Raw genomic sequence first — 26,525 nt, 5'->3', positions numbered from 1 at the left:
ATAATTCAATCTCGCTCTCTTCACTTCATAAAAATCTTTGTAGGTGCAAAACATCTCACAAGCTGGAGGAATCCACTCCCTCGAACTGAGGAGCATTGTCCCACCTTATCATCTATAGATCTGTGGAAACTGAAACCTCTGAAGGACGTGCGGCTAATTTGATGAAAGGTCAAGATTTTAACCTTCAGCTTCTCTCACATGGTGTATAAGTTACAAAGGCTTTAGTTTATGACAGGTGTTTGTGTGAGAAGTTCACATTTATGCTGGTACACTGATGTGAATACTCTTTTTTTACACATGCTTATAAATTTTTAATAAAAGTTTTAATAAAAAAAGCTGAGTCGAGCAGCTGTGTGTGATAATTTAAAGGTAAGTTGGGTCTGAAAGCTACAGGAGGGTCCACTATCACTCGAGCAATCCTTTAAAGGAAAGCTCTCCAAACTTCTGGCACACTTGAAGCGTTTATGGACAGCCGCCAAATGATTGTTGTGCCAAATCTTTAATTACAGAATGAGGTGGTTTACTCCAGCAGACAGCTTAAAAGCCTCATTGGGAGCTTTGAGAAGGTGAGAATCTTTTATGTGAGACTTCATGAAGAGTTCAGACCGCTTGGTGGATCGGAGACAGAGACTCAGAGCAACATGACGCATTTTGTATAAGATTTATTAAGGCTTTAAATACATGAAACCCACCTGGGTGTATATATATATTTAATAACAGCATACTGATGTGTCACTAAATACACATTGCTATATTGTACGGATAAAGAGACCTTGTCTGTTAGTAATGGTAAGAGGTGATTAGTCTTACAAAGATTTGTAACATTTAAACAAGACAAAGAGCTTGAAGACAGACGTACTTTCTGATTATTATCATATAATGATTCTGATTCCTTGTACATTTAATCCAGGCATGTTAAGTGTGTAAAGCGCTGAGAGTAATATGAGTGATGAATACAGGTATAAATAATCAGCTCTACAGCGTAATTTAAGAATCTGAGCACACGATTAAAAAAGAGACAGCTGAGGGCAGCACATGAACATTTCTTTACTGTCCGAGTCAATACTGAGCAGAATAAAAACCTTACAGACATTTTCCTCCTGTGTTCTCCAAATAAATAAAAGACAAACTAAACATAAAAAAGGGGAACTTTTGGACCATTTAACATTAAAACTGAGCTTGAATCTTTCACTGATTTCACTTCTCACTCAGGTGCAGAGTGAGAGATGAGAACAATTCGATACTGCGTGGATAAAAGAGAGTCGAGACATGCCAGGTCCAACGCAAAAGAAAAAGTACTGGGGACGAAGGAATGACTAAGAAGTAGGTGGAGCGGAGATGTATGGCTTCTGCGAGAGGAGAGAAGGTCCCTCGGCTCTCTGCGTCATCCTAAATGTCGGAGCCCATCTCAGCACACTGTTTGTCTGATATGTGTGTGGCTAGAGACTCAATGATGTCCAAAAGCAGCAGCTGGCTGAGAGACCGCAGGTTGGGGAGCTTGGATACCTTTGGGAGGGGAGGAGAGCAAAAAATGAAAAGGATGAGCCATAATTTAAGACAATGGCCGTGTTTGGAATCGCATACTAACATACTGCCAACTGCATAAACAACCAGCATGTATTGGACACTAATTAGGTATAACTAAGTATGTAATTACTTGGATTCTTTGAGGCCACTCCTGTGCAGCTTCCGTAGCCTAGTGTTGTCCTGAACAAACAGGACGTGGAATTTTATTTTGAAGTGTTCAATTGAGTATATAAACGAGTGGACGGCAGCAAAGTAGCGCATCCTGCAGGCACTTGTGAAACTACGAAACTCTGAAAATGACAATGAGCAGATTTTCTATTTGCTATCATTTTAAAACTGCCAATATTCAAAATCTAAACAAGATATCAATTGCCGATATTTGCCGATCACAGATATAAAGATGTCTGCCTCAATCACGTACGTATCTTTGTGTTTGAACCACATTTAAGAGATCAAATGTGTTCATGTATATATCCAGTGTATATAAGTGAATTAACTCATACATCAATCTCTGACATATTTCACACCCTTTTATCAGTATTATCACTGGCCTCAATAATCTATGCATCTAATTTCTTAACTGAAAAATTATCAGAAGTTAGTGATGACATATTATATAAAAGTCCACCATCAGACAGTTTGAGGAGACTTCAGTTGTGTATGTGTAAACTCATCTTGCCTACTCAGAAGTTCTTGTTAATCTATTTCATATATATATATATATATATATATATATATATATATATATATATATATATATATATATATATATATATATATATATATATATATATATATATATATATATATATATAAATCTGGGCTCGTCTTACATACACTAAAATACAGCTGAATTAAATTACATACTCAATTTGACGTGATAGAACATTAGTATGCGATTCGGAACACAGCCAATGAGTTGAACAGAGTAAAATGAGGAATAAGCAGCCCTCGATTGCTCATGCATGAAAAATGAAGATAAACAGAAAGAAGCTAAACAAAAACACTAGCAACACTCCAGTGGAGGAGGGTGAAAATTGAGCACTTCGCTGTTTCTTTGAATAACAAACAATAATCAGAGTGGCACTTTGACCCTCATCGTTATGTGATGAGGTGCTTGTACAGCCGGCCGGCCTGTAAACAGTCTCCTCTCCACGCAGGAGATGGAGGGCGATCCACTAGAAGGCCAAAGGTGTCAGTCCCCCGCAAAGAAGACATGCCTAGAGGGTTAGCTCAGCTGCAGTGAGTGGGCAGCAAACCCCAAAGGCTCCGGATACAAGCCCACCCACCTTAATGAACTGGTGGACAATAATGTGCAGGCAGTGCTTCTTCATGTCCAGAGCCTGGGTCTTATCGGCCGCCTCCAGAATCTAAAGAGGGGGATCAAAATATTGAGGGAGAGAAGTGAGTGTGGAAATGATTCGTGCAGCATTTAGAAAGTCTTCAAGTATGAGCCAACACTGTAAAATTAGGTCACTTCTCCCCCCCTGGGTAAATACATAAATACCTGCAAGACATTCTCCACAGTGACGTTCATCTCCAGGTTCTGCTTACAGTAAGCCTGCAGCCTGTTGTTGGAGAACCCGTAGTAATATGGTGCAGCAAACAGATAGCTATCATCACAGGTTAAGGAGGTGACAAAAACTGTTCATTGGCTACATGCCAGTGAAAACTTGTGTGGTTTTCAATTTGCTGAAAAACCAAATTAGGCATATTTTGAGCACTTTTATAGTCACTTTAAACTTTGCACAAAGGATAGCGTAAGCAACTATTACACAGGATGTAAAGACGGCAACAGACAGTTCTGAAAGTCAAAAGTTAAAAAAGTGTTGCTGTAACAAAAATGTCCAATGAAATGACTTTTACCTTAACTGACAGTTCGGGTCTCAACAGAAGCGAACACCTCAAAGTTATGAGATAATTATATTTTGAGTGTGTTCGCCTTGATTGACAGGGTCTCAGCTTATCACACTGTGGTTTCAACTTTCTCATCCCATTTTAATTCCACCACTTCTCTGTCAGTCAAATTCTTACGTTATGGCTCAACGGATGAGAAGAGCAGAAGCTGTGTCCCATTTCAGAGGCTGCCTTCATCAAAGGATGTGGCCTCATTTATAATTTCTTTTCATTAAATTTGCATAAAATGTTGATAAGATGTCACAATAGTTGGGACTCTGCCTGTGAAATACTTAATACTTAATCTGATGAATAATTACAAAGCAGTCTGAACTTGAGAAGGATACAGCGAATCCTCTGGGGGCATGTTGACGTCACCATAGTAGATATAACGCAGCATGGACTCAAAGGCCTGCTTACTTGGAACCATCTCACCGATGGAGATATTAACCTGACCATCCTCGGGCATGAAGGAGCGAAACATCGCCTCAAAGTAACTGAAGAGTAAAAAAAAAAAAAAGACATATCAATGAGCTGAAATGGACCAAAATGTCTCCAAGTGTTATAATGAGAACACAATCACCTTCCAGAAATGTTTTCAAGATCATAAACCTGTGTTGTCTCTACCTGGATCTGGCTGCCAGTATGGCTTTGTGAGCTGGTCGTGGGTGTCCATCTAACAGCAGGATAATGTCGCAGAACTCCAGCCCGCCTCCCTCCAGGTAAGCCTTCATGTCCTGGACCAGGGAGGTCCCGATGTCCACAGGCTGGTCTGAGTAAATCCTGGGTGGAGGCTGCTGCTTTCGTCTCACTATCTCAACAATCAGCGGGGTGGACAGATGTTCAAACTCCTTCGTCATGATCACCTGGTTAAAGTGCGACTCCTTCACCACAAAATTAAGGCAATGTTCCTAGAGAAAGAAATAATTGGTTAACAATGATATCACAATCAAATATCTCTCTTTCCTCATCAATCCCTGTTTTTAATGCAACACACAAAGCTGCAGAACAAATTAAAGTAAACATTTACTGTGCTGAAGACATCCTGAACCAACCACAGGAGGGCAGTAAAGAACAGAATTACTCTCCCACAGAGATCCAGACATACCTTGAGCTGGTCCAGTTGCAGCTTGTTGGCATTTTCACAAACACTGAGAACGTTCTGCAGGTCGACAGATGCCTCAATGTACTGCACACACAGCTGCTCCAGGCGGGAAAGCTTAAAACTAAGTGCCAGTTTGTAAACATCCATGATCAGAAGAACATCCTGGACATGACCTACAGAGAAAAGAGAGGAAAAGAACATGAGTGATGAGTTTTCTGCAGGTTTAAAACTGACAAACAGTGAAACAATGAGGTCCGACGTACCTCTGCGTGGGTACTGGATCTTGTCTGTGTAGAGGAACTGCATCAAGACTTCAAAAGGCTGGGCCTCCGCTTCCCTGATGGCTACCTCTAGCAGCGGCTGTGTTCCTGATGGCCTGTTGCCTGCTGGGATATCCCTCGGGCCTCCAGCTGCCCCTTCATCACTCTCCTCGCTGCTCTCCTGTTTTGCCTTCTGCACAAAGATTATGTAACAACTTTGTTTAACATTCCAGCTGAGGTTCCTCTATAGCAGTGACCTCCTACTGTTACAACAACGCTTCTTTACTCGTTAGTTGTTTCCTATTGTCACAGTGGGAATGAGGTGCACTTGTGCTGCATGGCTCTCACCTGTCTCTGCCTATCCCAAGCCTGCAGGATTTTCTTCCGCAGCCACTGACATCGTGCAGTCACTATGGCAATATGCCCCAAGACTCTCTCCTCCCTCTGCAAACAACAAACCAAGGAGTCAAATAGATGGAAAAATCACCTCAGTTACGTGAAATCCTACACATAACACATAAAGATCAAACCCACCTCGCCCAGAATAAACTCCACATCACAGAACTGACGATTCTCCCACAGTTTGCCATAGTCCTCATGGAGAGTACACTTTGGGTAGCAGGAGAACTAAAAGAGGAAGATTATATATATATATATAAGAAAACAAACTCCCAAACAAATTTAAGTATACCAAGTGTATAATGTTTTCTTGAGACAATAAAGACTTTAAACCGCAGTGCTTGTATAATGTGTTTGACACTAACCTGGAATCTGTACATCTCCCCACTGCGCACATTGTTGTCAACAGTTCCTCCAAAGATGTACATGGCGTCTTGAATCACGGCAGCAGCGTGGAAGAGTCTCCCACTGGGCATCTGAGGAGACAGGGACAGAGCAAATTCAACTTTACTTATTTACAAATGAAGATTTTATTGACATATTTTAGGAAATAAATGCAGAATGTCCCCTGAAATGTTCAGTGAGGAGAGGCTGAACTCAAAACACTATTTTTCATACCTCACTGTCCAGACTGGGGTGGATCACCTCCCAGGTCTGAGAATCCACATCGTAGCAGTGCAGTTCATTGGGCAGTGTGTTATCAGCAGCACCTCCAAATACATACAAGTGGCGGTCGAAGGCAACCATTGTGTGGCCGTAACGTCTCTGTGGAGGCGGAGGGGAGCCTCGCAGTAAGTGTTCGGTTGGGATGCGTGTCCACCTGAGAAGATGACGTTATGATTAGGACCAGGAAGTGTCACTGAGGTCAGTCGTCAGCACAAACAAAGGGGGAAGTGAACTCACATGTGTCCCTTGAACTCAAACTGGAAGAGGTTGTTGGTGATCTTGGCTCCACTCTGACCAGAAAAGACGAACATCTTGTCCCTGCATACGGCTACAGGGAAGTTGCAGCAAGATGGAGGAATCTCACCACTCTGATCGATCTGATGGACACAAAGGTAGAGGCAGCGATGTTAACACATACAGGACACTGTTTGTGTGTATGATAATCTCAATGTTGTTCTGGTTATAGTATAATGAAATGTATTATACTGGCCTCCTCCCAACAAGCATGTTCTCGATCCTGCAGACTGATGGTCCACATGTCATTCAACCTGAACATGGTGAAAATTGTTCTTGTTATTATACGTAAGCAACACAGAAGCGGCTTGAATTGAAAGTGGTGACTGGCTAAACAGTTTTGCTAACTGCTCATTTCATTACTCATCGTTTAGAGGCAGGGCATACGCAGACAGAAAGGTAGGCGGAAGAGATTACGTGTTGGCATCACAGACTGAGAGAAAATGAACAATAAGTGCCTGCGGTGATTCTGTTTGTTAACCGAATGATATGAAGCTTTAATTTAAAAGCACTCTCCATCAAGACCTGAGGGAACACATCCAGAAACAGAGTGAGTAGTTGGAGGAGCTCCATTTTAAATGTATTCTCCGTGTCCCTTTATTTGAACACTCCATAATGTGCTTGGCTCTCTCCCTTGTTGCATGTGTCTTTGTTTTGTACTGAGGACTACAGAGCACTGATAAGAATCTTTGTACCATGTTGCAAAAAACAAACACCTGAAGCTCAATATCAGAAATCCAAATGAGGAGGACTACAAAGTCTCAAATATGGATTTGTTGCAAAGAAGCTAGAGGGGGGAATTTAAAAACATGGTTGCTTCACACACTTCTTCAGCCTCCAGTCACAGCTATGGAGACATAACAATGTGCCCATTGTTACAAAAGTGGAAAAAATCAAACATACCTGGCATTTCCATCGTAGCCAGCAAATATCCAGAGTTTATCACTATAGACTGTGGCTCCATGTGCAGACCTGGCCACTGGCAAGCTGGAACAGAGACAACGGACAGCAGTTTCATTCTGATAGCGTGCTCGCTGAGCTTTCTGTTTTCACAGATTCATTGTATTGATTTTATGCCCCAACACATCCAAAAATAGTTCTGTTTCCAGTTGCAAAAAGACACAGTTCAATACTTCTGTGTATGTGCCTTTTAAATGATCTACCCCAAAGTAGTAAAAACAAAAATAGTGTTTGAGGGGACTGTTTTTTTGCCTGTGTCATTAAAACACTTTGTATAATAATCATCCATAGAAACAATAGCACATCTTAAGAATACATTACCTCCCATCCACTTTCCACTCAGTCCACTGCCCTGTTGCAAACTTGTACTCAAAGAGGTCATTTTTGTTTTTCAGGTTTGAGTTGGAGTAGATGTCACCAGTGTAGCCACCTGAAAAATATTAAATCATGCATTAAAGTCACAGTTGATACAATGGGAGTTAATGGAGTTAAAATGGGTGTAATAAATACTTGATAACGAAGAATATAATCTTAGAAAAGTTACCAAAAACAAACATGCTGCTGCCATAGACAACAGCTGAGTGGTGATATCTGGGAGCAGGTGGACTTCCAGTGGTGAAGGCTCTGAGGTGAAATGATACACAGCCAATAAATCAGACTGCGAAGTCTATAGATCTTTAATTTGCTAATTTATTGAACATTGCTGTAATCATACCGACACCATGAGCAGTCCTTCACATCAAAGCGGAGCAGGTCGTTCAACATGTTCTTCCTATTGGGTGACAGGAAACATACATGAAGGTGATGTAGAGTACAGTAAATGTAAAGGAGAGATTCAGTACTACTCACCCATTGTCTCCCCCAAACACGTAAATGGCATCCCTGTATGCCACAACAGTGTGTTTACTGCGCCTAAAACAGAGCAAATTAAGTTCAGGATAAGTGCAGACTGTAAACATGCAGTGAAGTCAGATGAAGCTGCATCTTCTCATCTGTCAACATGTTACCTTGCGCCGACAAACTCATCACACGGAGGCAGCCTTCTCCAACGATGGACAGTCTCAAAGGGGCCAAAGTTGAGAGTCAAATATTCCACGCTGTCGGAGCAACTGTGGTCGAAATCAACACTCGGGGCCACTTTGGTTGATTTGCAGGACATTGTTGCTAACTCATCCAGCTAAGTCATTCCTCAAGGCCACTCATCTGCAGGGGCGTCCACAGCTAGCGCCATCGTTAAGTCAATCCTCCAGTGTGAGAGATAAATCAGTGTTTCTGACACGGTTTACACCTATGTAGGTAGAGCTAAAATCCGCTTTATCTACGGTAGAGGATTATAAACTTCCTGCTAACTTTTAGCTACTAGCGATGCTAAAAACGAACACTGACTAGCTCCGGCTAGCTAGCTAGCTAGCTATCTTTGAGCCACCGCTGAACGACAAACAACAGTCACAGCGAATAGTAAGTTAACGGATAGTTACTAATGTTAGACTAAAACATCTCCTTTATACGGCGAAGTAATTAAGCTAGTGAGTGTGGTGACTAAACGAGTTAGCGGCAGGGATTATGTTGTGAAGGTATTAGCCTCACAACTGAAGTTACACTAGCAAAACAACAGTGCTGTCATCACAGAGCACGTTCAGACAGCCACGCCCCCGAGCGCGAGACGGTCTTCTTCTTCTTCTTCTTCTTCTTCTTCTTCTTCTTCTTCTTCTAGTTTAACTCAAGTTTAAACCGTAAACCAAGGTGTAAAGGTGCATGCCGCCACCTACTGTACGGAGTGTAGAGCTTCGGGGCTTCACGTACCTCAGGTTGCATAAAAAAAAATAAAAAAAAAAATAATTAAAAAAAATGTATTAATTGACCGCCCACCTAAACGAACAAGCTCCCTCCCATTAGGTCTTAAGCTCATGTCTTCTTGTCTCCAATTTGCACTCGCTTGTCTTGTGTTGCATCACACAGTAGAAAAAAAAAAAAAGTGTTGTATATGTAATAAGAGTCGTGTTATTTTCTTATTTTCTAATAAGCCATCAGACAGAATTTTAAATGTGACTGTGACTTAACAACAATAACTAAAATGTGTCACGTCTACATGTTATTTGGTCTGGTGCAATTAAGCTGCACGTAAACTAGCCGGAGGGGTTTTTCACTGTCTTTCTGAATAATGGTTTATAACTGCCTGTAACTTATAAACACTTTATGCAATGTGTTTTATGATAAAGTGGTACTGAAAGTAATATTTTCTATATGTAGTATGCATGTAATAATATAAATGTGTTTATGTATCTTTCTGTGTGTGTGTGCACATGTTTGATGTATATATAATGTGCATTACTGGAAGTATGTGGGGCTTTTTTAAAATTGTTATCTTGTCTCTGATTAGGATACTTTTAGTGGTAAGGAGGATTGTTTACCTGAATAATAATAGAAAATGTCATTTTTAACGTATTCAAAAATATATAATAAACTAGGGACAGTCTTGCTACCTATACATTTGTAATAAGGGTTAATAAACAGTCTCAGACACAGAGGAAGCTGTCACTTTTATGAATCAGACAGAACATTTCAAACATTCAATATTATGGATAACTTTCACTTTATTGTGGGGATAATAAGATTATCATACATTTCCAAAAGAACTGAATAGATAGGGATGTGCATGGAGGACAAAATCAGTAAATCACAGAAATGAATTAATGACAGAATCATAAACATAAACATAAATAGAGAAATTATAAAAAGCATAGAAACACAACATAGATTAATATAAAGGTGAATGGACACAAATTAAGAAATAAACAAGAGATACGTGGCATGAACAGGAAGATATTTCTCAGTTTAATTAAGATAATGACGCTGTGTAAACAACACATGCAGCTGGTGTTTAACACTGTAAGTCATTGTCATAGTGCCTTTCCCAATAGGATTCACCTCACGTTGCTGACAATGATTATTATTTTTGGCTCACTATGCACCAAAGTCCCACTGGTTCATCAGTGTGCCTACCAAAACACCTGGCCAGGGTGAAAGCTGTTAGGCTCGACGTTGTGACATCAGGAGATTTTTAAAATTGAAAAACTAAAAGGAGAAAACTCATATATAGAATATTCTGTAAAAGTGTGAGTTAGAAAATTATGTTTCCTCTTGATTGCACAGTGCTGAACTTTCTTGTTTAATTCATTTCATATCATGCATATTATTTATCAGACCTTTTTCATGTCTTGTCAGGAAAAGCAGATAATCACTACATTTGATTTGCAGAAGTTGGAAGAGGAGCGGTTGTTAATGTTTTTAGTTGCACCTTTGCTTTCCCTGGTACGACATGAAAATGTCTAAAAAGGTCCGTATACAATCACCTGTTTCTTCTTAAAGGGGCACTATGCAACTTTTTTCATACCTCGATTCTTGAACTGTAGGAACTCTGGCGGGCGATTGGCTCTCTTTGGTCTCACTTCAACAAAACTCAAAATACACACACTGTTCACACATATTGAAAGTACATCCCATGCTCGGGAGGTGTAAAGCCTGAAACATACCGGGCCAACCGCTGGCAGTCTGAAGCATTTTGGGAGACTCGGACGAGTTCGTGAACAAAACTGTTTGGTGTGTTCAGCTGCATTGGAACTTGCGAAGTCTGAGAAGGTTGGCTGTTGGCGGTCTGAGCCATTGGATTCTCTGATTGGTTGTGTGCTAGCTGTATGACCATTCTGATTGGCGGTGTGTTGGCGAATCAGTGTGGTGTGTGGGAGGAGTGGAATACTGCGTACGCTTTGTTTTTTGATGCACTCGGTTTCGTCATTTCCTTGTTGGCAGCACGGCGAAGCGGTATGTTCAATGCAAATTTTCTGCCGAACGGGTCAGATGAGAGGCGACGGAGTGGCTGGAAAAAGGCAGCTGGCTGTTGGTTCGAGTCTGGGCGGTGTGTGGCGCCCTTTAGACGTGGATGGTAAACCTCTTCCTTAAGTCATGAGCTCCGCCTTTGTTTGTTCATAGATCCATAATAAAGTTGCATTGTGCACCTTTAAATAAGGTCTGATTTTGTCCTCCATTGCAGTAGAGTTGGACGTAACACTTACATTCACTATCTTCACATGTGTGTTTGAGCCTTTAGTCAGGATTCACATTTTAAGAAATTAAGTATTTCAACTTAAGAGGGTGAACATCGACACTATGTCAGGGTTAAGTCCCATTTATTCTTCAAGCAACCTTAAAAACTTGGCAGGGATGGCAACTTTTTTTCTGTATTCCATTAAAGGGCTTATAAAACCAGTTCTAACCTTGCTGGTTCACTCATCAACACCATCAGCTCACATAGACAACAATACTCAGACTCATTTGCTTCTGGTAAACTTGTTCAGTATTCTTAGATTGTGAGGTTTAAAGTGTTTTTTTTTTTCTCAAGCACCCATCAGATACATGACAGCGCACAATGCAAACAAGTCAACGTGGATACTTCAACAAAATGAGTCATAGGATTGACAGAAACCTTGAACCTTTCACGCTATCAGCCGCACAGTCAGACATCTTTTAATACAGTCTGTCGGAGTTGAATTGGCCCCTCTCGCTCACAAGTCTAGTCACCAGTTAATGATGTCTCGGACATGGCCCCACAGCCTGGTGATCCACAGGTTGACCCCGAGTTCTGTTAAGTACTGAAGCTCCGGCGTCAACATCTTACGGCACAACTTCCGATGCGCCTTGTCCACATTCTTCTTCAGGTTATAACCCATGATGGACTTCTCCCCGATTGGCTGCCAGGGCTGCATGGCCGTCTCTTGGATGCTGCCAGCCTCTACAGCACGACCCCCCTCAATGCAGATGGATGCCATCTCCGCGTTCCTTCTCCTGAGCTCTGCCACATCCTCAGCCATCCGCTTCAGTCCGTAGGCATCCACTTTCCTCCAGAAAGTCTTGTTGAAATGCTGGTATAGCTTCCAGTCTATAGCGTTCCACTCAAGCGCCCTGGCCCTCAGCTCAGGGGTCAGTTTGGACACAGTGGATCCCTTGCGGGCGTTGAGTTTGAAGAAGAGCAAGTCGTCCATCTCCCAGCAGAGGGCATCCTTCAGCAGGATGAGTGATTCCTCAAAGTACTCCACCAACATGACCAGCTGAAAACGGTCAGCTATGAACTTCACTCCCTCCTCCACCCGCGGATCATCCAGCTCCAGAGTGTTGTCCTGTCCAAAGTCAAAGAACAGCAGATTCTTGAGGTAGAAAGAGTTGAAGCCGGCGTCAAAGTAGTAATGAGGGTCACGCAGAAATTCAGTCAGCTTGTCATCACCTGGTATCTTCCAGGTAAAAGGCACCAGCCGGCCAAAGTAGTGGAAGGAGGACTCAAAAAGCTCTGCGGGGTCTCTTAGGATGGTGATGTAGGAGGTGTCCATAGGAAGCAGCTTGGCCACCTCAGGTGCGTTGAAGCGCATGTGATTACAGATAACATTGAAGCACATTCCAGGTCTGTAGTCTTTAACCTGGGAGCGCTGGAAGAGAGAGGGATAGAAGAAGTCATTTCTGCTGTCAGGGAAGGCAAATTTGAGCCGGTGCTTCTCGCCAAAGCGGAAAAGGATGTTGAGGAAGGTGCTGCTGGCTGTTTTGTGGGTCTTCATGAACATGATATCCACTTTCGGAGTGCAGGTCTGGCCGGTGGTTTGTTGTGAGCTGTTTGTGGCTGGTTTAGGGTGGATCTGGGACGGGCGGTGGGCACATGAGTAAGGCACTGGGACCCTACAGAGAGTAAAACAATCACATGATGAAAGTCTGGACTGTTCTGGTTAGATTTACACTCACGCTTCACTTTACATCTTTTCCTGTTCCTTCATACCCTCTTATACAAATTACAGTGGGGAAACACTCCTTTCGAAACTGGATATTTACTTTAAAGAGGTCATATGATGCTACTTTTCAGGTTTTCAGGTCTTTTCACACGGTGTCTTGAATGCTTCGTTTAAGCTAGAGGCAGATCAGAGGCAGAGTAGGGCGGGTCATGCAAAGCGAGGTAGTGTGATCTAAAATAACACAGCAGTAAGATATGTGTGCCTGCTGACTGAATGGAGTGTATATATTTTATAATGAAAATATAAAAATCGACCTAACACAATAAAACCCCCAAAAGCAGAATATGAGCTACTTAATATTTAACTGGAACTTGTGCTGCTAGATGCTGTATGTGTTACTCATGACCTTGTTCATTTTGTTCTCTTGCCTATATTTTGATTTAAGATGCTCAAGATACATAAAATACAACTAGGTCACAAAAGATAAAGAAAAGCAGCACAACTGAGAAGGCGAAACCAGAAAAATGTTGCATTTTTACATAAATAATGTAACAATAATGACTGAAATGTGTTGGATATGGTACAGTATGTTTGTGTGCACCAGTGTGATGAGTCTTACTCAGGCAGACTAAAGTGGACCTGTGGGGTGGAGAGGCAGTAAAGCAGGATCATGCAGCTGGTCAGGAGGGTACCCAGGACCAGGCCTTTGCACATAGACCTCCACTGCCTCCCTTTCTTGCCAGCCATGGTCCAGCAGAATGAAGGACCACCTTTAAAAAAACACATAAGATAATCATCAAACATCGGAGTATTAATTTACTGACTGGCTGCCCAGATGTTGGTTCTGGACTTTTAAAAGGCACAAGTACAACACTCTGAATCATTTATTAACACGGTTACTTAAGAGAGATTAAGGAGTAGTTTCAATTGTTGTTCTCTGATTTCTAATGGAGTGGGCACATTTAAATAACTTCATGATGTTTGATTTATTTTTTCAGTGAGAAGAAAAGACTGAGAGGAAAGGACTGGATTTACATTTCGTTTGCACTAGATGCTGTCGCGCTCCCTGTTATTTGGGAGAAACAACTTAAAGTGATCCACTAATGGCAGCTCCAAAAACTGTAATTTCTTGTGTGAAGTGCAGTGCTGTCATCGGTTCCACACTGAACATCATTTCACTTGGCTGTCGACTTCATAAACATCTTAAACATACGGTGGAGTTAAATGGTACGGTGAGCTACAAAATGACATACTTACAACCTGAAATGATGAACCCCATGTTACTCAGCTGCTCCATTAAGTAAATAATGCATTATTGTGGAAAGTGATATTGTATTCCCCCCCTGCAGACTGCAGTAAGACGAGCTACCTGCTGACTCAGCTACACGAGACACAAAGTAATGCTCACCACCTGTAAGTTGCAGCATTATGTGACCCAATGTGACCCCAATACAGACCAGAATCTGAGATGTACTGAACCCACATGTAGGTCAACACCGTTAGACGGCTTGTATTTTATCGCCGTTGTGAAACAGTCATAAGTTTGTGTAATATTTTTTTGTATGTATGTTTATATATAAACTGGGATGAAAACTGTACGTTTCGCATCAGGGACAAGAGTTAAAATCTGTTAATACATTAATTTTAGTAAAAAATCTGTAAAAACAAAATTATTCATCCAGGTTTGTGACACATCCCTAAATTGTGTATCATGTGATGGAGGGATGCAAATGTTTGTTTGTCTTCATTTTTAAATACTGATCTGATGCAACACATCAACTCATACCAGTCACAATTCTTTCTTCTATCTTGTAAGTTATATATCATATTATGGTAATGCAGTTAGATTTTTCAAATATATGACTTATTTAAATGGTGTGAAATTGTGTTTGGGACACTTTCCCTCCTCTTCTGTTCGAGTTAACACGTGAAGTTAGACAACTTACATCTCTATGATCATGTTTGTGAATCACACTCTGGATATTAAATGAGTCCATGACGCACTGTGACTATGATAGCTGGTTTTAAATCCCAGTCTAGTCTTAAGTTTGGCGTCTGTATTTTTGGTATCCAGTGTGTCATTTATTATTCATTTTTGGATTTAGTCCAGCTTTGGGTTGAGGCTTGAGAGACTTCATGTTGGCTTGAGTTACTGTGTGTGTCTCGGTCCTATGAACCACAGAGTTATGCTTTAGTTTCGGTCTTATCATCAGAGCATTTACTCTCCAAACACGGTCATTTCTGCTCTTTGTCTGGACTCTGTGAAGGGGCTATTATTATGGTGGCATGTGAGAGGGCTTTCTCTCTGCCATCAGAAGCCCCTGTGTTGGGAGACATTTGAGGAGAAGGTGGAACAGTTCGGTCTGCAAATAGAGTGAATTGTAAGTGACATTACTGTTTTTCTGCTGTATGAAATAACCTCCAAACCTTTTAAAGCTTGTTTATATGCTTGTCTGCTCAAGTTTCCCCACCGAAATATAACCATATAACCTCAGAGCATGACATTTTGGGATGTATAATAGTGTAGCCTCATCTATTGTCCTGAAATACTCTCAGCTTTCAAACATAAGGAGTTCCCACAGTCAAATTTAAGGCTCACATTTAGCCTGGAAATGATTAGCCTGTGTTTTGTATGGCTGCACTGAGTCCAAAGACGTATTGTTCTGGAGTAACACTGTTTAACAGAGTAAACACAGTTGATTACATAGCTGAGGGTGTTGGTAAGTCTAACAATCTTCTAACATTTAGTGATAAAGACTATTATCAATATTATAAAGCACAGGGAGGAGGATTTCTTACCTTCATTCATGAATGAAAAGAGAAACTAAAGGCCGTGTTTCTTGTCCAGCAGCATCGTGTTCCTTCCTTTGCATCCACGATCTCCCTCCTGCAGCTCTTCTTATGTCTGATCTTGACATAACACATGCTGTTATAGAACCAGCACAGTCCCGCGCTCCCCTTATCACATGTCCACGGCTACGGAGCTCATTCATCTGGTTGCGGCTCCTCTTCTCCTCTTTCTCTCTGCAAGCACACCTGATGCCTCAGGCCACCTGCCACCGCCCACCCCCACCTCAACTTCCAACTCCAAAAACTGATCTTGCTGAATAAAGCACTGGAGGGAGGCTCATTTAGCCACCTGTGACGTCAGGGTCTCTGTCAGGGGATATGCACTTGTCAGTGAGAGTAAAAAAAAAAAAAAAAAAGGAGAGAAGGGAAGGGAGGCAGGGAGGAGAGAGGCTGTACAGTCCCTATTCTGTGTCTACATACAGAGGGCTATTGAGTGTAGACACTGGAGTCTGAGCTGCAAGCTGATAGGAGGGGTGGAAAACAGCATAAAAAAAAGAAAATGCAGAAGCAGCACAAAGGCTCTAATTGTACCACTTGATCAAGACGTCTCTGTGTCTGTATTGTTTGAAATGCTTATGTAGCATTAGTGTCTATAGATGCTGTAGGAGGAAATACATATTTTAAAGCAAATAAATAAATAAATACACCATTTTCTTTACATACCGAGCAGCCTGGAATTTGATGCATTTATGCTGTATAAATTATTGAGATTATATTGTTTTCAGTTTATAAGTGGTCGGTCTTTGTCCTCCCAGTCTTTTCCTACAATGTTTGCATTTTATTAATCTGTGAATATTCTAACTCTGGGTCCTGTAGGCGATGACACACAGTAAACTCTTGGGAACCTGCCATTCTCAGTACAATCTCTTGTGCAGGACAAGCACAGACATTTCAATGGAGAAAGAAATGAACAATCAAACGAGGGGTGACAGTCTATTTGGCTCTGCTCGGCAGGATGTAGCAATATGTGGTCATAACGCTCCATCAGTTACAGTACGTGTGAGCTCTGTCTCTCTCCACACTGTGACCCTGATTCATGCGAGGCACACTGCCTTTCGTGCCGCTCATCCCACACTCGTCATGCATCCAGCGCCACACTGCTGCTTTTGTTGAGCAGGGAGGCGCCCTTGCCTGCAGGGACCCAGAGTGCCAGGCTGAGACCCGGACCGGGTGGGCATGTGTGGAATGCAGATCAGGGTGAGAGGGGGCAGGGAGTGTCACAAACTGAATGAGGAGATTGAGGAGAGCGGGGCATGACTGGCCTGGCCTTTGGCCTGCCACGGTCACAGCAGCATCGTCAGGAGGGCCGAGGGGCTTCTGCTCCTTCGTCATCAACGCCCACCGCCCATGTGTGGACACATCAGTCAAGACGACCCGCCAACAGCAGCACAGTAGTGACCTCAGCCTTCAGCACAGATGTGGACACAGGCCTACTGTATTCCAAGTCTGTGAGCATCTTTTCTGATCCATACACAGCTGTGGGAAGTGACTTAACTGCTATTTAGAGGCTAATGCTCGCTCGAAGCATAATTAATCCTCAGTTATGATTAAACAAGAATAAGACGTCTCAACTTCACTACCAGCTGCCACAGCATCAGCTGGTTATGTTTTCACCCAGTGATGGAAGGTAACTACGTACAGATGTGACGAACTTGTACTTCTCTTGGGAATTTCTATTTTCTATTTGTCTTTGATTACTTTAGTTACTCTGTACATTTAAAATTGGCTTATTTTATTGGTATTCTGATTAACAGAAAAAGACTTACATGGGATTCCATAACCGACCGTGTGGCTGGTGTCCACTGCAAGACAGTCTCTAGTTTGGTAACTGTTTTAAGGTCACAGGTGGGGAAACGTATTAGTTTGCATGTGGGGAGGTGAGTCCTGGCATTAAAGTGGCCAAGTTCCAAGTTAAAGAAAAAGCTACAGCTGCTAGCGTGTTTACATTTGTGCCATTAGCAATGAAGTTATTCAAGAGTAATTTGAGAGCTTGACAGCTGTTGTCGTTTCAGTGATGGTCCACAGTCCACATCAGGAAAGTCTTAAGTTGTGTTTTTATTTTAAAATACAGGCCATTTAAAGTACAGATCTCAACATAGGAAGAAATATCTTGTGTCATGTAGAACAATACATACAAACAACATCAAAGCAAACACTTTTACATTAATAATTACAAGTTAGCATGTTCCACATCCTGCATTTCATGTTGGAATTATGCAGCGGTCACTGCACCCACATCACGGTGCACGTAGCTCACTAACAGAGCTCTAACACACCCACAGGTTTAATGACACATCAACCTGTAACGCGCTCTACCTCAGGGAGTTAAATAAAGTCAGTCTGACAAATACTTCATCAGATGATTCACTTTCTGGTCTTTTTCTTCTTTGATTTTTCAGCATCGTCATGGGCTTTCCTCTTGGCAGCCAGCTTGTTAGCCTGTAAAAGAGAATGAAGAGTTCAGAGGTCAGTGAACTCTGGGGGTTCATCACCGGGCTTGAATGTGACTCTATACATAGCAGTTAAACATTTAAACATTCTCAGCCAGAGATAAGATGCCTGAACCCGAAAATAAAGAATCCTTTGTTAAGAATGTATGAATGTTATCTGAACTAACAGTCTTATCTACCCATGAATCCAAAATCAATCAATAACAAAATGGAACATACCTCTCTGACTTTTCTCTTCTTTCCGAACATGATTTTGTCGTAGAGGTACTTCTCTTTCTTCTTCATCATCATGATGGCGAGACGTTTCTCCTCTGCTTTCTCCTCCTGGTCCAAGCGTGCTTTGTCTTCCACCTTCATTTTGCCAGGCGTCACCTTGACTTGTAGAGACTAAATAAAAGATGAGACATGAGTTGAGAAGGATTTTGTCAACAACTCCCGTTCATAGAAACAGGAAAAAAGACAGAAAAGGGTTCAAACCTCTCTTACCTTGCCCTGGGCTTTTTGCTTCTCCATCTTTTTAAGATTCTTCTCTTCTGCCTGTTCCTCCTCGTCGTCATCTTCCTCTTCGTTGTCATCATCTTCGTCCTCTTCTTCATCTTCATCCTCCCCATCTTCCTCTTCTTCCTCATCCTCCTGTTCTTCGGCTTTAACAAAAATAAATTATGTTAATGACTTGGCCATGGTGTCTGGATTTACATAGCCTATACAAAATGATGCCCAACAAATTGTGTAATAAAGTCACAAGACAAAAACATCAACATCCAAATGAAAATTATAAAAAAGGTGAAAGGTGTCTGAAAGATGAGACGTCAGAGGTATACAGAAGTTTGTACCAGGTTTTTCTCCTCGCTGTAAGGCCATTATCTTCAGTTTTTCGGGTGGCACATAGTCTCCGTCCTTCTCCTCCACAAATGGAGAGAGATGGGGCGGCAGAGTCACTCCCAGGAAGTAGTCCTCCACGGGCAGGAGGATTTTGGCATTGACACAATCATACACCCACTGGGGCTGGATGTAGTACCTGAAAAACAATTAGCATCGCGGTTAAAGCTATGAAAATAACCTCCTATGGATACAAATAATCAGCGCATCTTGTTTTTTCTTCTGTTAAATTTATTGGCGAGGGAGTCTGCCAGCATGATAGAAGTGTGGTGACTCTTTACAAATGCAGGGCAGGATAAAGAAACAGGGCAGCATGGCTCTAACAACAGCTAAACAGATATTACCAAGACAATGGAGGAAAAAATACCCACCTTCTTATGAAGAATGGACTACAACACACAGCTAGCTTCAGCACAGCTAGCTGCCTACGAGAGGGTTACATACTCCCTACTGGGCAAACTGGATCAATATATGTTTACTTGGAGCCCTTTTACTGACTGGCTGTCTGTAAATTAATGGTTGCCTTGAATGCTGTCGATGATTTATTAAAAATGTAGGGAGTAAATCTCCGGCCGTAATGGCTCCCTGATTGAGTGAATTGATCTCTCCCCGTCTGTATTCTCTGTGTGTGAAACTTCAATAAAAATGTACATAAAAACAGAACGAGGGCAGCGTGTCGAACATGATGAAGAACAGGGTTGCTTTAAGGTGAGAGAGCGATGGCTCTGAAAAGGATGCTTTGTGGACCCTGTGGTAATGTAAAAGGAGAGCGGAGCACAATTAAACAGCACAGACTTCCTGTAGAGTGCATTCAGAAATGCACTGTAGATCTAACTGGTATTAAAGAGGTGCACTCTACATGTCTGAAAGGAAAGAAATAGTTTAATACAATTAAAACCAAAGTTTCTTTACCTGTTGATGTACTGTTTGTCGATACTGGGTCTGTCAACGATTTGATGTGTGATGGTCTCATCTGTCACCTCGTACGTGCTGCCAATGCACACAGATCTGTCCCAGGACACCTCGCCACCAAAACACCTGGGGGACACGAAACATTGAGAATGGATTTAAGTTGAAAACTGTTGAGGTCATTATTTCTGCTCGTCCTGTGACTCTTACTGCAGCAGCTCTTGCTCACCTGATGACAAAAGCCAGCGACTCTCTGGGAACTTCTCTGTTGAGGAAGAATTTGAGACCCTGGAACATTTTTTTCTGAGCCTCAATTAGTTTTTGTTCCTTTTCCATGGTCTCCATCTTTTCCATGTCCTCCTGATGAAAAAGCATCAAGGAAAACATTTAGCAATATTTCTGTACAGTTTTTGTAAAACCCTCATGAATGATGGGCCACTACAAAGCATGACTAAATTCAAAAAACACTTTCAAACAAGGTGCCTATGATGGCAGCATATGAAGCTATTTTCCTGCACGTCAGAAACAAAACAGCATGTCTTGCAAATACCACCATGCTTCCCTGCTTAGAATTGCAAATGTCCTCTATTTTGAATCTACAACAGCAGGGGGCGCTATGAATTAATTGCAGCACAACAGGTGGTTGAGTCATGACGGAGCAGACTGACCAGCTGATTCAAGGGTTTCTGGGTTCCTGACAAAGTGTCTGTTGTGAAACAGGGCCAATAGATGGGAAGCTCAAACCAGTTGGACAATACAAGGCGAGATAACATGGTGAGAAACACGTCGTCCTTAGTGACCAAACATGAAACTGCAATCCCCCAGTCTCACACCTTTAGAAATGGCTCTACTCCTCCAGTTAGAGGATATGTGACCTCTCACCTCTGCCCACAGAGACCAATTATGCTATCAACTGTTGTTTTTCCTGCATGCAATGATGACATTTCAAAATATATTGACGATTTACAATGCTGGATGTAAGTGCATTTAACTGCGTGTCGCGTCCCGTAGACAGACAACATTTCAGCACTGTTAGCTTGGTAGCAAAACAACAACACCCACCAATGCCATGTGTAGCGTCTTATTTAATTTATAAATAGTCCGCTGAGAGGCTAAGCAGGCTCCTTTCTGTGACTCGTTGAATGAAAAACTTTAGTCCAATTCCAGATATGTTTCTTGGGTTTATTAACGAAAGTTATGATCAAAATCAAGTAGAAAAATGATGGTCAAAGTTACATCAAAATTACGGTCAAAGAAAAAAATATAGGGCCTCACTCAACCTTCTTTGTCTACTGGAGCGCCAACAAACAAACTGCGCAGATGAAATAATGTGGAGGCCCAACCCACTTCCTCTTACCTGAACTCATAACAAGATGACAAAAAATAAACAACAATAGTAATAATAATGATGTGCACTGCCTAAACAAAAATAAACAATCCAAAACAGATGCACATTGTGGCTCCTACACCATGTTTGTACCTTTTACAGCAAGGCAATAGTCCAGTGTTGAACAGTCTATTTAAATTCATCTCATGATACCAGTATTTTATTTTCAGTGTATTCAAAGAAAGTGTGTGAAATTTGGTTTTCTTACCCCCTCAGCAGGAAACTGGTCGAGCTCAGCCTCCTCTTCCTCTGCAGAGGAAACCACCCGCGCCAGACTGGCACTCAGTGCTGACAGTTTCTGCACAGCCAAAAAAACCCCACAGGATTAGATCGACGATCCCTGACAAGCCTTTCCCAATAACACAAGTTTACATATTATCTCTGTTAATACCCACAAGGACATGTGGCACACTACATATTAATATATAAAAAAAATAAAAATAAGTGAGAATAAGATCCATTCAGAAAAAACAAGGCCGAGTTCAGACAGTTGGTGTGTTGACACAGCAGGGACACACTTGTCTGTCAATAAACTGAATTAAATTAAATAATATTAGATGTGCGTGCTGTTGTACAGTTTGCACAACACAACAGAAACATGCAAATGGTAAACAGTGAATACAATGCACACTTGGGCCTGGTTAGTAGTAATCTGTACTTACACCCTGAGGGCAGTGGTGTGTGATGTCCTGCTCTATTGAAGTTTTAATGTGTGTAATGACCATATAATTTAGCCCTATGAGGTTATCTCGACAGCTGTGTTGGTTATGTGTTTAATTTTGGCATGATTTTTGACAGCATGCTAAAGAAGCAGGTGGAACAATACAGCTGGATAATTATCTGGTTAGCAGCAATATTAGGAGACCAATCAGCATGAGCAAGCTCACGCTCCTGGTTTATTAATCTTTTTAGATGAACATGGTAAGTCCACTGTTTACTACCTGATGATTGTTGCAACAGGTTTAATTAATATTAGTGTGATATCTTGACACGGTGCTGTTTTTGGTCGGAACTGTCTTAAGTCTAAATGGACTGTAATTTTCAATGATTGACCAGAATTTCCCCCTTATTAACTGGTTTATGCTTACATAGATTATAAACCTCATTCATAGAGTACAAATGTATTTGTAATGTACTAATAACAGAATCATGTAAAGCATGTTGTGAGTTTATTTTAAATGTCAAGATCAGTGAGTCTTTTTAGAAAAAAAGTTCCTGTTACTCTGGGTGGTCAACCACTGTCACTGTGATGTGATGCCATTTTTCAGTGCCATCATGTCATGAATAATATTCTACTTGCCCCAATCTTAAATGAGGTGAAGGCAGAAATATGGCTAAATAAAACTGAAACCATCTGTATGATTAGAACCATTAGAGGTAGGAGTGAGTCATTTAAAATGCCTCAAGACCTAAGAACCTCACCTCCAAGTAGCTTTCTGAATTCATGGCGTAGTCCTCCTCATCCTCTTCCTTCAGCTCCGCCTCTGATTTACTGTCCAGCTGCAAAAGAAGTAAAGATATTAACAGAGTAGACGTGTGCAAACATGCAACCAAACAGTCGTAAATACAAATTGCAATCATATAGCATCACTATTTATAACTTGAAATCATCTAATCTGGAATCTTACTGAAATCTGTCATTATGAACTGTAAAACTGAATCCAGTTTACCTTTGGTGGGTAGAGCAGGTTGAGGGAATGGTAGAGTCTGAAGTTGACGAAGCCCAGCAGAGTGGTGTACATTTCTGTGAAAGTCGCCATTACTCTGTAGTCGACATCTGTTGGGTGCTGAAAGAGCAAACAAAAATAATTACACTAAATCTAAGTAATGGTAAAATTATTAACACTAGTGCAAACATGTATAGTAATTTATAATCCCTGGAGCACGCAAAGTGCTCTGGGCAGTCAATGAACTGATCTCAACAGTCGCACAAAAAAAGAAGAAACAACACATTACACTGGCTCAGTGTCACCCTTCAGTGCAATCCTTCAAGTGACTGCATCAGTCTAATCCCCCCTGGACAACATTTCATCATTTACTTACATCATGAGAGAACTGATAAGGCACCAGCCATGTAATGAGCTGTCCCATCGCCTCAGCTTGGTAATATATTCCCTTGATGGAGATGAATACCTAGAAAGAATCACACAAGAGTCATTACTGAATGCACTCAAGACACATCAATATACCCTCAGACCAGCATTTTATTTATATTTCAAACATAGTTGCTGTATATAGTGTAAACTGTCACCTTTCTGAGACCACGAGATGCAATCACATAGTTCATCCACTCCACAGTGAGGCGTCTGCACAGCTGGATCGTCTGAACGTGACATTTTCCCGTACGAGCGAAGGTAGAGAAGAGGAAGCACATGCAGAGGGCATCGTCGATATCACGGAGGGCATCGATGAAGGAGGGGTACCTGCCATAACAAACGAGAACCAGTTAGTCAATACAACTCAATATAGTGTGAATTACACATTTTTTTTAAGGATAACTAGTTTCTTAGTACATTAGAAGCTCCAAAAACATTTTATAAAATGCATTTACCTTCAATTCTCAGTGATTTCTTTTGACACTCTCTAATTTAACGTGACATGGCTAAAATCAGATACGCTAAATGATACCCTCCCATGTCGAGTGTATTGAATAACACCGTCTCACCTTTCTTTGATGATGTGGTCCAATTTATAGGTGGGCTTGTTCTCCTTCAGTCTCTCCACAGCAGACCACTCTGTTTTTCCATAAGCCCTCTTAAGTTTGCGTACAAATACCTGTAAACATAAAACACTGACATTTAGGAAGTATTCATGCTTTAAATCATCACTGCAGATAACAAATTACATTTACAGAAGGCAAAAGCAAACCATTTTCAATGAAATCATATTTGGTTATAAAAAGATATGCCCGTCATACCTTGTAGTCTCTGAACTTGCCAACGATGGGCTCATGCAGCAGAAAGCGGATGTCTTTGAGCAGGTAGAAGGTCCTCGCGGCGGTAGAGCCCTTGTTAACCTTCTTCTTGTGTTTGGGCTCATGAGGGTAGATTCCTTTAAGGATGCACAGTCGCCTGAAAATCACAGAGCAATCAGAGTCATTTACATGTCCAGCCTGATAGAGGTGGGATCAGTGTTGTATAAAGTACAAAAAAAAAGTCATACATAAGTAAAAGTTTAGATTTATTAAAATCATTATACATATATAAATACAACTGCAGATAAATTAATTTACATATCGTCTGCTTTGGTGCTGATGCAGCATATATAGCAAATAAATACAGTGGAGTAAAAAGTACAATATTTGTTTACAACATGTAGAGGAGTGGAAGTATGAAGGAACAGAAAATGGAAATGACCAAGTAAAGTCAAAGTAGCTTAAAATGGTACTTAAATAAATGTATTTACATTTCATTACTGGGTGGGAATTACAAAATCTTGGGAACACCACTCAGTATACAACACAACTCATCAGCACGAGATTACAGCTCCTCACTGGCCATGCACACAACAGTTTCAACAAAAAGTGGACATTACGACCTTCACTAAAGGAAGATATATTGTTCATCTGTTGACTTGCTGTCAGTTATGTGTACATTCAATAGTCACCGGAGTGTACACTTATTTAAAATCACATAATGACTTCATCCAAATCGCACAATCCTGTTCCAAGCACCGTGGCAGCATTAAGTTACCTGAAATCTGGAAGGCTGAGCTGCAACTTCTTGCGAGCTTTGTTTCTGGTGATGTAGTTGGTGGCTGAGCCCCTCTCGTACTGTAAAACAGAGACAGACGAGCACACCACACTCTCAGCAACAACGTGACTTCGATTCACATTCAGGTTGAGTCGCTTTTCTGACCTCAAACACGCTGATTTCAGGAAAAAACAAACTTCAGCTAGCTCCGTTAGCTAACTAGCTAACCATGTTGCTAAAGCGCCTCAGCCTGACATCGACTCGACGTCAACACTCACCTTCTTCTTCTGAAGACCCCCCATTTACAAACGATATGTGATCCTCCACACAAGTTCGGGAAAAATATAATTATCTACAAGTTAAGTTGTTAACGGGCGAACACAACGCTCGCAACCGACAGCAGCAGCAGATGCACGTGTCGTTTGACATGCGCAGAGGAGGCGGTGCTAACAGTAATGAGGACCCCAGATGAAGGGTCGCCCGTGTGTCCGCCTGTACAAAAAGAAAGCAAACAAACAACCCTGCTGGAAAAACCAGCATAGACCAGCACCAGAACACAACATATGCTGGTCTTGCTATTGACTGGTCAGCAAGACCAGCATATGTTGTGTTCTGGTGCTGGTCTAGCTGTTTTTTTTTTTTTTTTTCCAGCAGGGAAGTAAAGCCCACAGTCTTATTTTAGCTTCTCTTGTACATCAGTGCACACACACATCAGTTTTAGTATACATTATTAAGTTTGCCTTAATTTGCATTGTATGTTATTGCAATATTTAAGATAAATATGACAATACAGACAATACAGGGACAATATGGTCAGTGTAACTTTTGGTCATTCAGTTTTGATTGCAGATACGCGTGTTAGAATAAAAGATTTTAAAAAGTTTCATTGATTTTTGTTTCTTAATACGGAACAAACAGTTGAAATACAAGACCTTTTTCTTTTCCATGCCAACATGGATGAGCACATTTTAAGAAATGGTTTAATTTTACTTTCTTCCACCGAAAGCCTGTCTTTTCATATCAGGAGACTGAATGAGCACCATGTGTAGGACTGTGCTGTCCTACTCCTGTATGATTTTTCACTTGACAAAAACGGCCTCATCAGTTTTTGATGTATTCCTGTTCGAGTTGATCCTGAATAACCAGAACAAAGGAACCTCACCTTGTATTTCAATTAGAATTTTCTTATTTTAAAACAAGACAAGATATTAAAACACTTTTTGTCTAGTAATGCCCATTTCTGAAAAGAAAATTGAATGACCAAAAGATACACCAACCCAATAAATCAAAAATATTTCCAGTCTTCTTACTGTCCAATCTTTCTTTCCAAAAGCACAGCCTAAATGTTTAAAATGTCTACAAAATGAGTTGCAGAATAATAAGCATTGTATTGAGATGAACCATCTAGAGACACCCCAAAGCTGTACAATCATCAGAATAAACTGACATAAAATAAAATGCATGATTCAACCACATCCGA

General features: G+C 41.2%; 3 protein-coding genes across 3 annotated transcripts; all 3 read right to left on the bottom strand.

Annotated features, from left to right (window-relative positions):
- Positions 1-646: 646 nt before the first annotated feature.
- Positions 647-8,778, bottom strand: lztr1 (leucine-zipper-like transcription regulator 1). The gene is made up of 19 exons (XM_037098862.1): positions 8,115-8,778; positions 7,957-8,019; positions 7,823-7,879; positions 7,652-7,731; positions 7,429-7,537; positions 7,051-7,134; positions 6,344-6,401; positions 6,091-6,230; positions 5,806-6,007; positions 5,553-5,663; positions 5,323-5,415; positions 5,137-5,232; positions 4,792-4,981; positions 4,532-4,701; positions 4,051-4,334; positions 3,771-3,920; positions 3,035-3,140; positions 2,817-2,897; positions 647-1,506 (listed from the first exon to the last, which is right to left on the bottom strand). The coding sequence occupies exons 1-19, from the start codon at positions 8,264-8,266 to the stop codon at positions 1,390-1,392; spliced, it is 2,343 nt and encodes a 780-aa protein (XP_036954757.1). The 5' UTR covers positions 8,267-8,778; the 3' UTR covers positions 647-1,389.
- A 942-nt stretch (positions 8,779-9,720) lies between these two features.
- gal3st1a (galactose-3-O-sulfotransferase 1a) lies at positions 9,721-16,173 on the bottom strand. The gene is made up of 3 exons (XM_037098863.1): positions 15,678-16,173; positions 13,498-13,648; positions 9,721-12,828 (listed from the first exon to the last, which is right to left on the bottom strand). Exons 1-3 carry the CDS (start codon positions 15,685-15,687, stop codon positions 11,682-11,684), a joined length of 1,308 nt encoding a protein of 435 aa, XP_036954758.1. The 5' UTR covers positions 15,688-16,173; the 3' UTR covers positions 9,721-11,681.
- Positions 16,174-17,763: 1,590 nt separating this feature from the next.
- On the bottom strand, positions 17,764-25,499 carry pes (pescadillo). The gene is made up of 15 exons (XM_037099257.1): positions 25,324-25,499; positions 25,046-25,125; positions 24,271-24,424; positions 24,019-24,128; positions 23,605-23,776; positions 23,397-23,486; positions 23,024-23,140; positions 22,776-22,853; positions 21,562-21,651; positions 20,196-20,326; positions 19,970-20,095; positions 19,012-19,196; positions 18,665-18,822; positions 18,398-18,565; positions 17,764-18,167 (listed from the first exon to the last, which is right to left on the bottom strand). Exons 1-15 carry the CDS (start codon positions 25,345-25,347, stop codon positions 18,093-18,095), a joined length of 1,758 nt encoding a protein of 585 aa, XP_036955152.1. The 5' UTR covers positions 25,348-25,499; the 3' UTR covers positions 17,764-18,092.
- Between the last annotated feature and the right edge of the window lie 1,026 nt (positions 25,500-26,525).

The sequence above is a fragment of the Acanthopagrus latus genome, chromosome 5 (genome assembly GCF_904848185.1).
Source record: "Acanthopagrus latus isolate v.2019 chromosome 5, fAcaLat1.1, whole genome shotgun sequence".
Lineage (NCBI taxonomy): Eukaryota > Metazoa > Chordata > Actinopteri > Spariformes > Sparidae > Acanthopagrus > Acanthopagrus latus.
The sequence above is the reverse complement of the archived record's forward strand: the minus strand, read 5'-3'. Positions and strand labels throughout refer to the sequence as shown.

What these genes read in the sequence shown, in the direction of transcription:
- lztr1 (XM_037098862.1), bottom strand. Translation starts at nt 8,266, where the DNA reads ATGTCCTGCAAATCAACCAAAGTGGCCCCGAGTGTTGATTTCGACCAC. An exon ending in ACCCCAGTCTGGACAGTGAG is followed by an intron (nt 5,664 to 5,805) that starts GTATGAAAAATA and finishes CTGTCTCCTCAG; the next exon opens with ATGCCCAGTGGGAGACTCTT. An exon ending in ATGCCCCCAGAGGATTCGCT is followed by an intron (nt 3,141 to 3,770) that starts GTATCCTTCTCA and finishes CTGTGATGATAG; the next exon opens with CTATCTGTTTGCTGCACCAT.
- pes (XM_037099257.1), bottom strand. Translation starts at nt 25,347, where the DNA reads ATGGGGGGTCTTCAGAAGAAGAAG. An exon ending in CTTATCAGTTCTCTCATGAT is followed by an intron (nt 23,141 to 23,396) that starts GTAAGTAAATGA and finishes TTGCTCTTTCAG; the next exon opens with CACCCAACAGATGTCGACTA. An exon ending in ATTCAGAAAGCTACTTGGAG is followed by an intron (nt 21,652 to 22,775) that starts GTGAGGTTCTTA and finishes TTGGCTGTGCAG; the next exon opens with AAACTGTCAGCACTGAGTGC.
- gal3st1a (XM_037098863.1), bottom strand. An exon ending in GTCCACTTTAGTCTGCCTGA is followed by an intron (nt 12,829 to 13,497) that starts GTAAGACTCATC and finishes TACTCTCTGTAG; the next exon opens with GGTCCCAGTGCCTTACTCAT.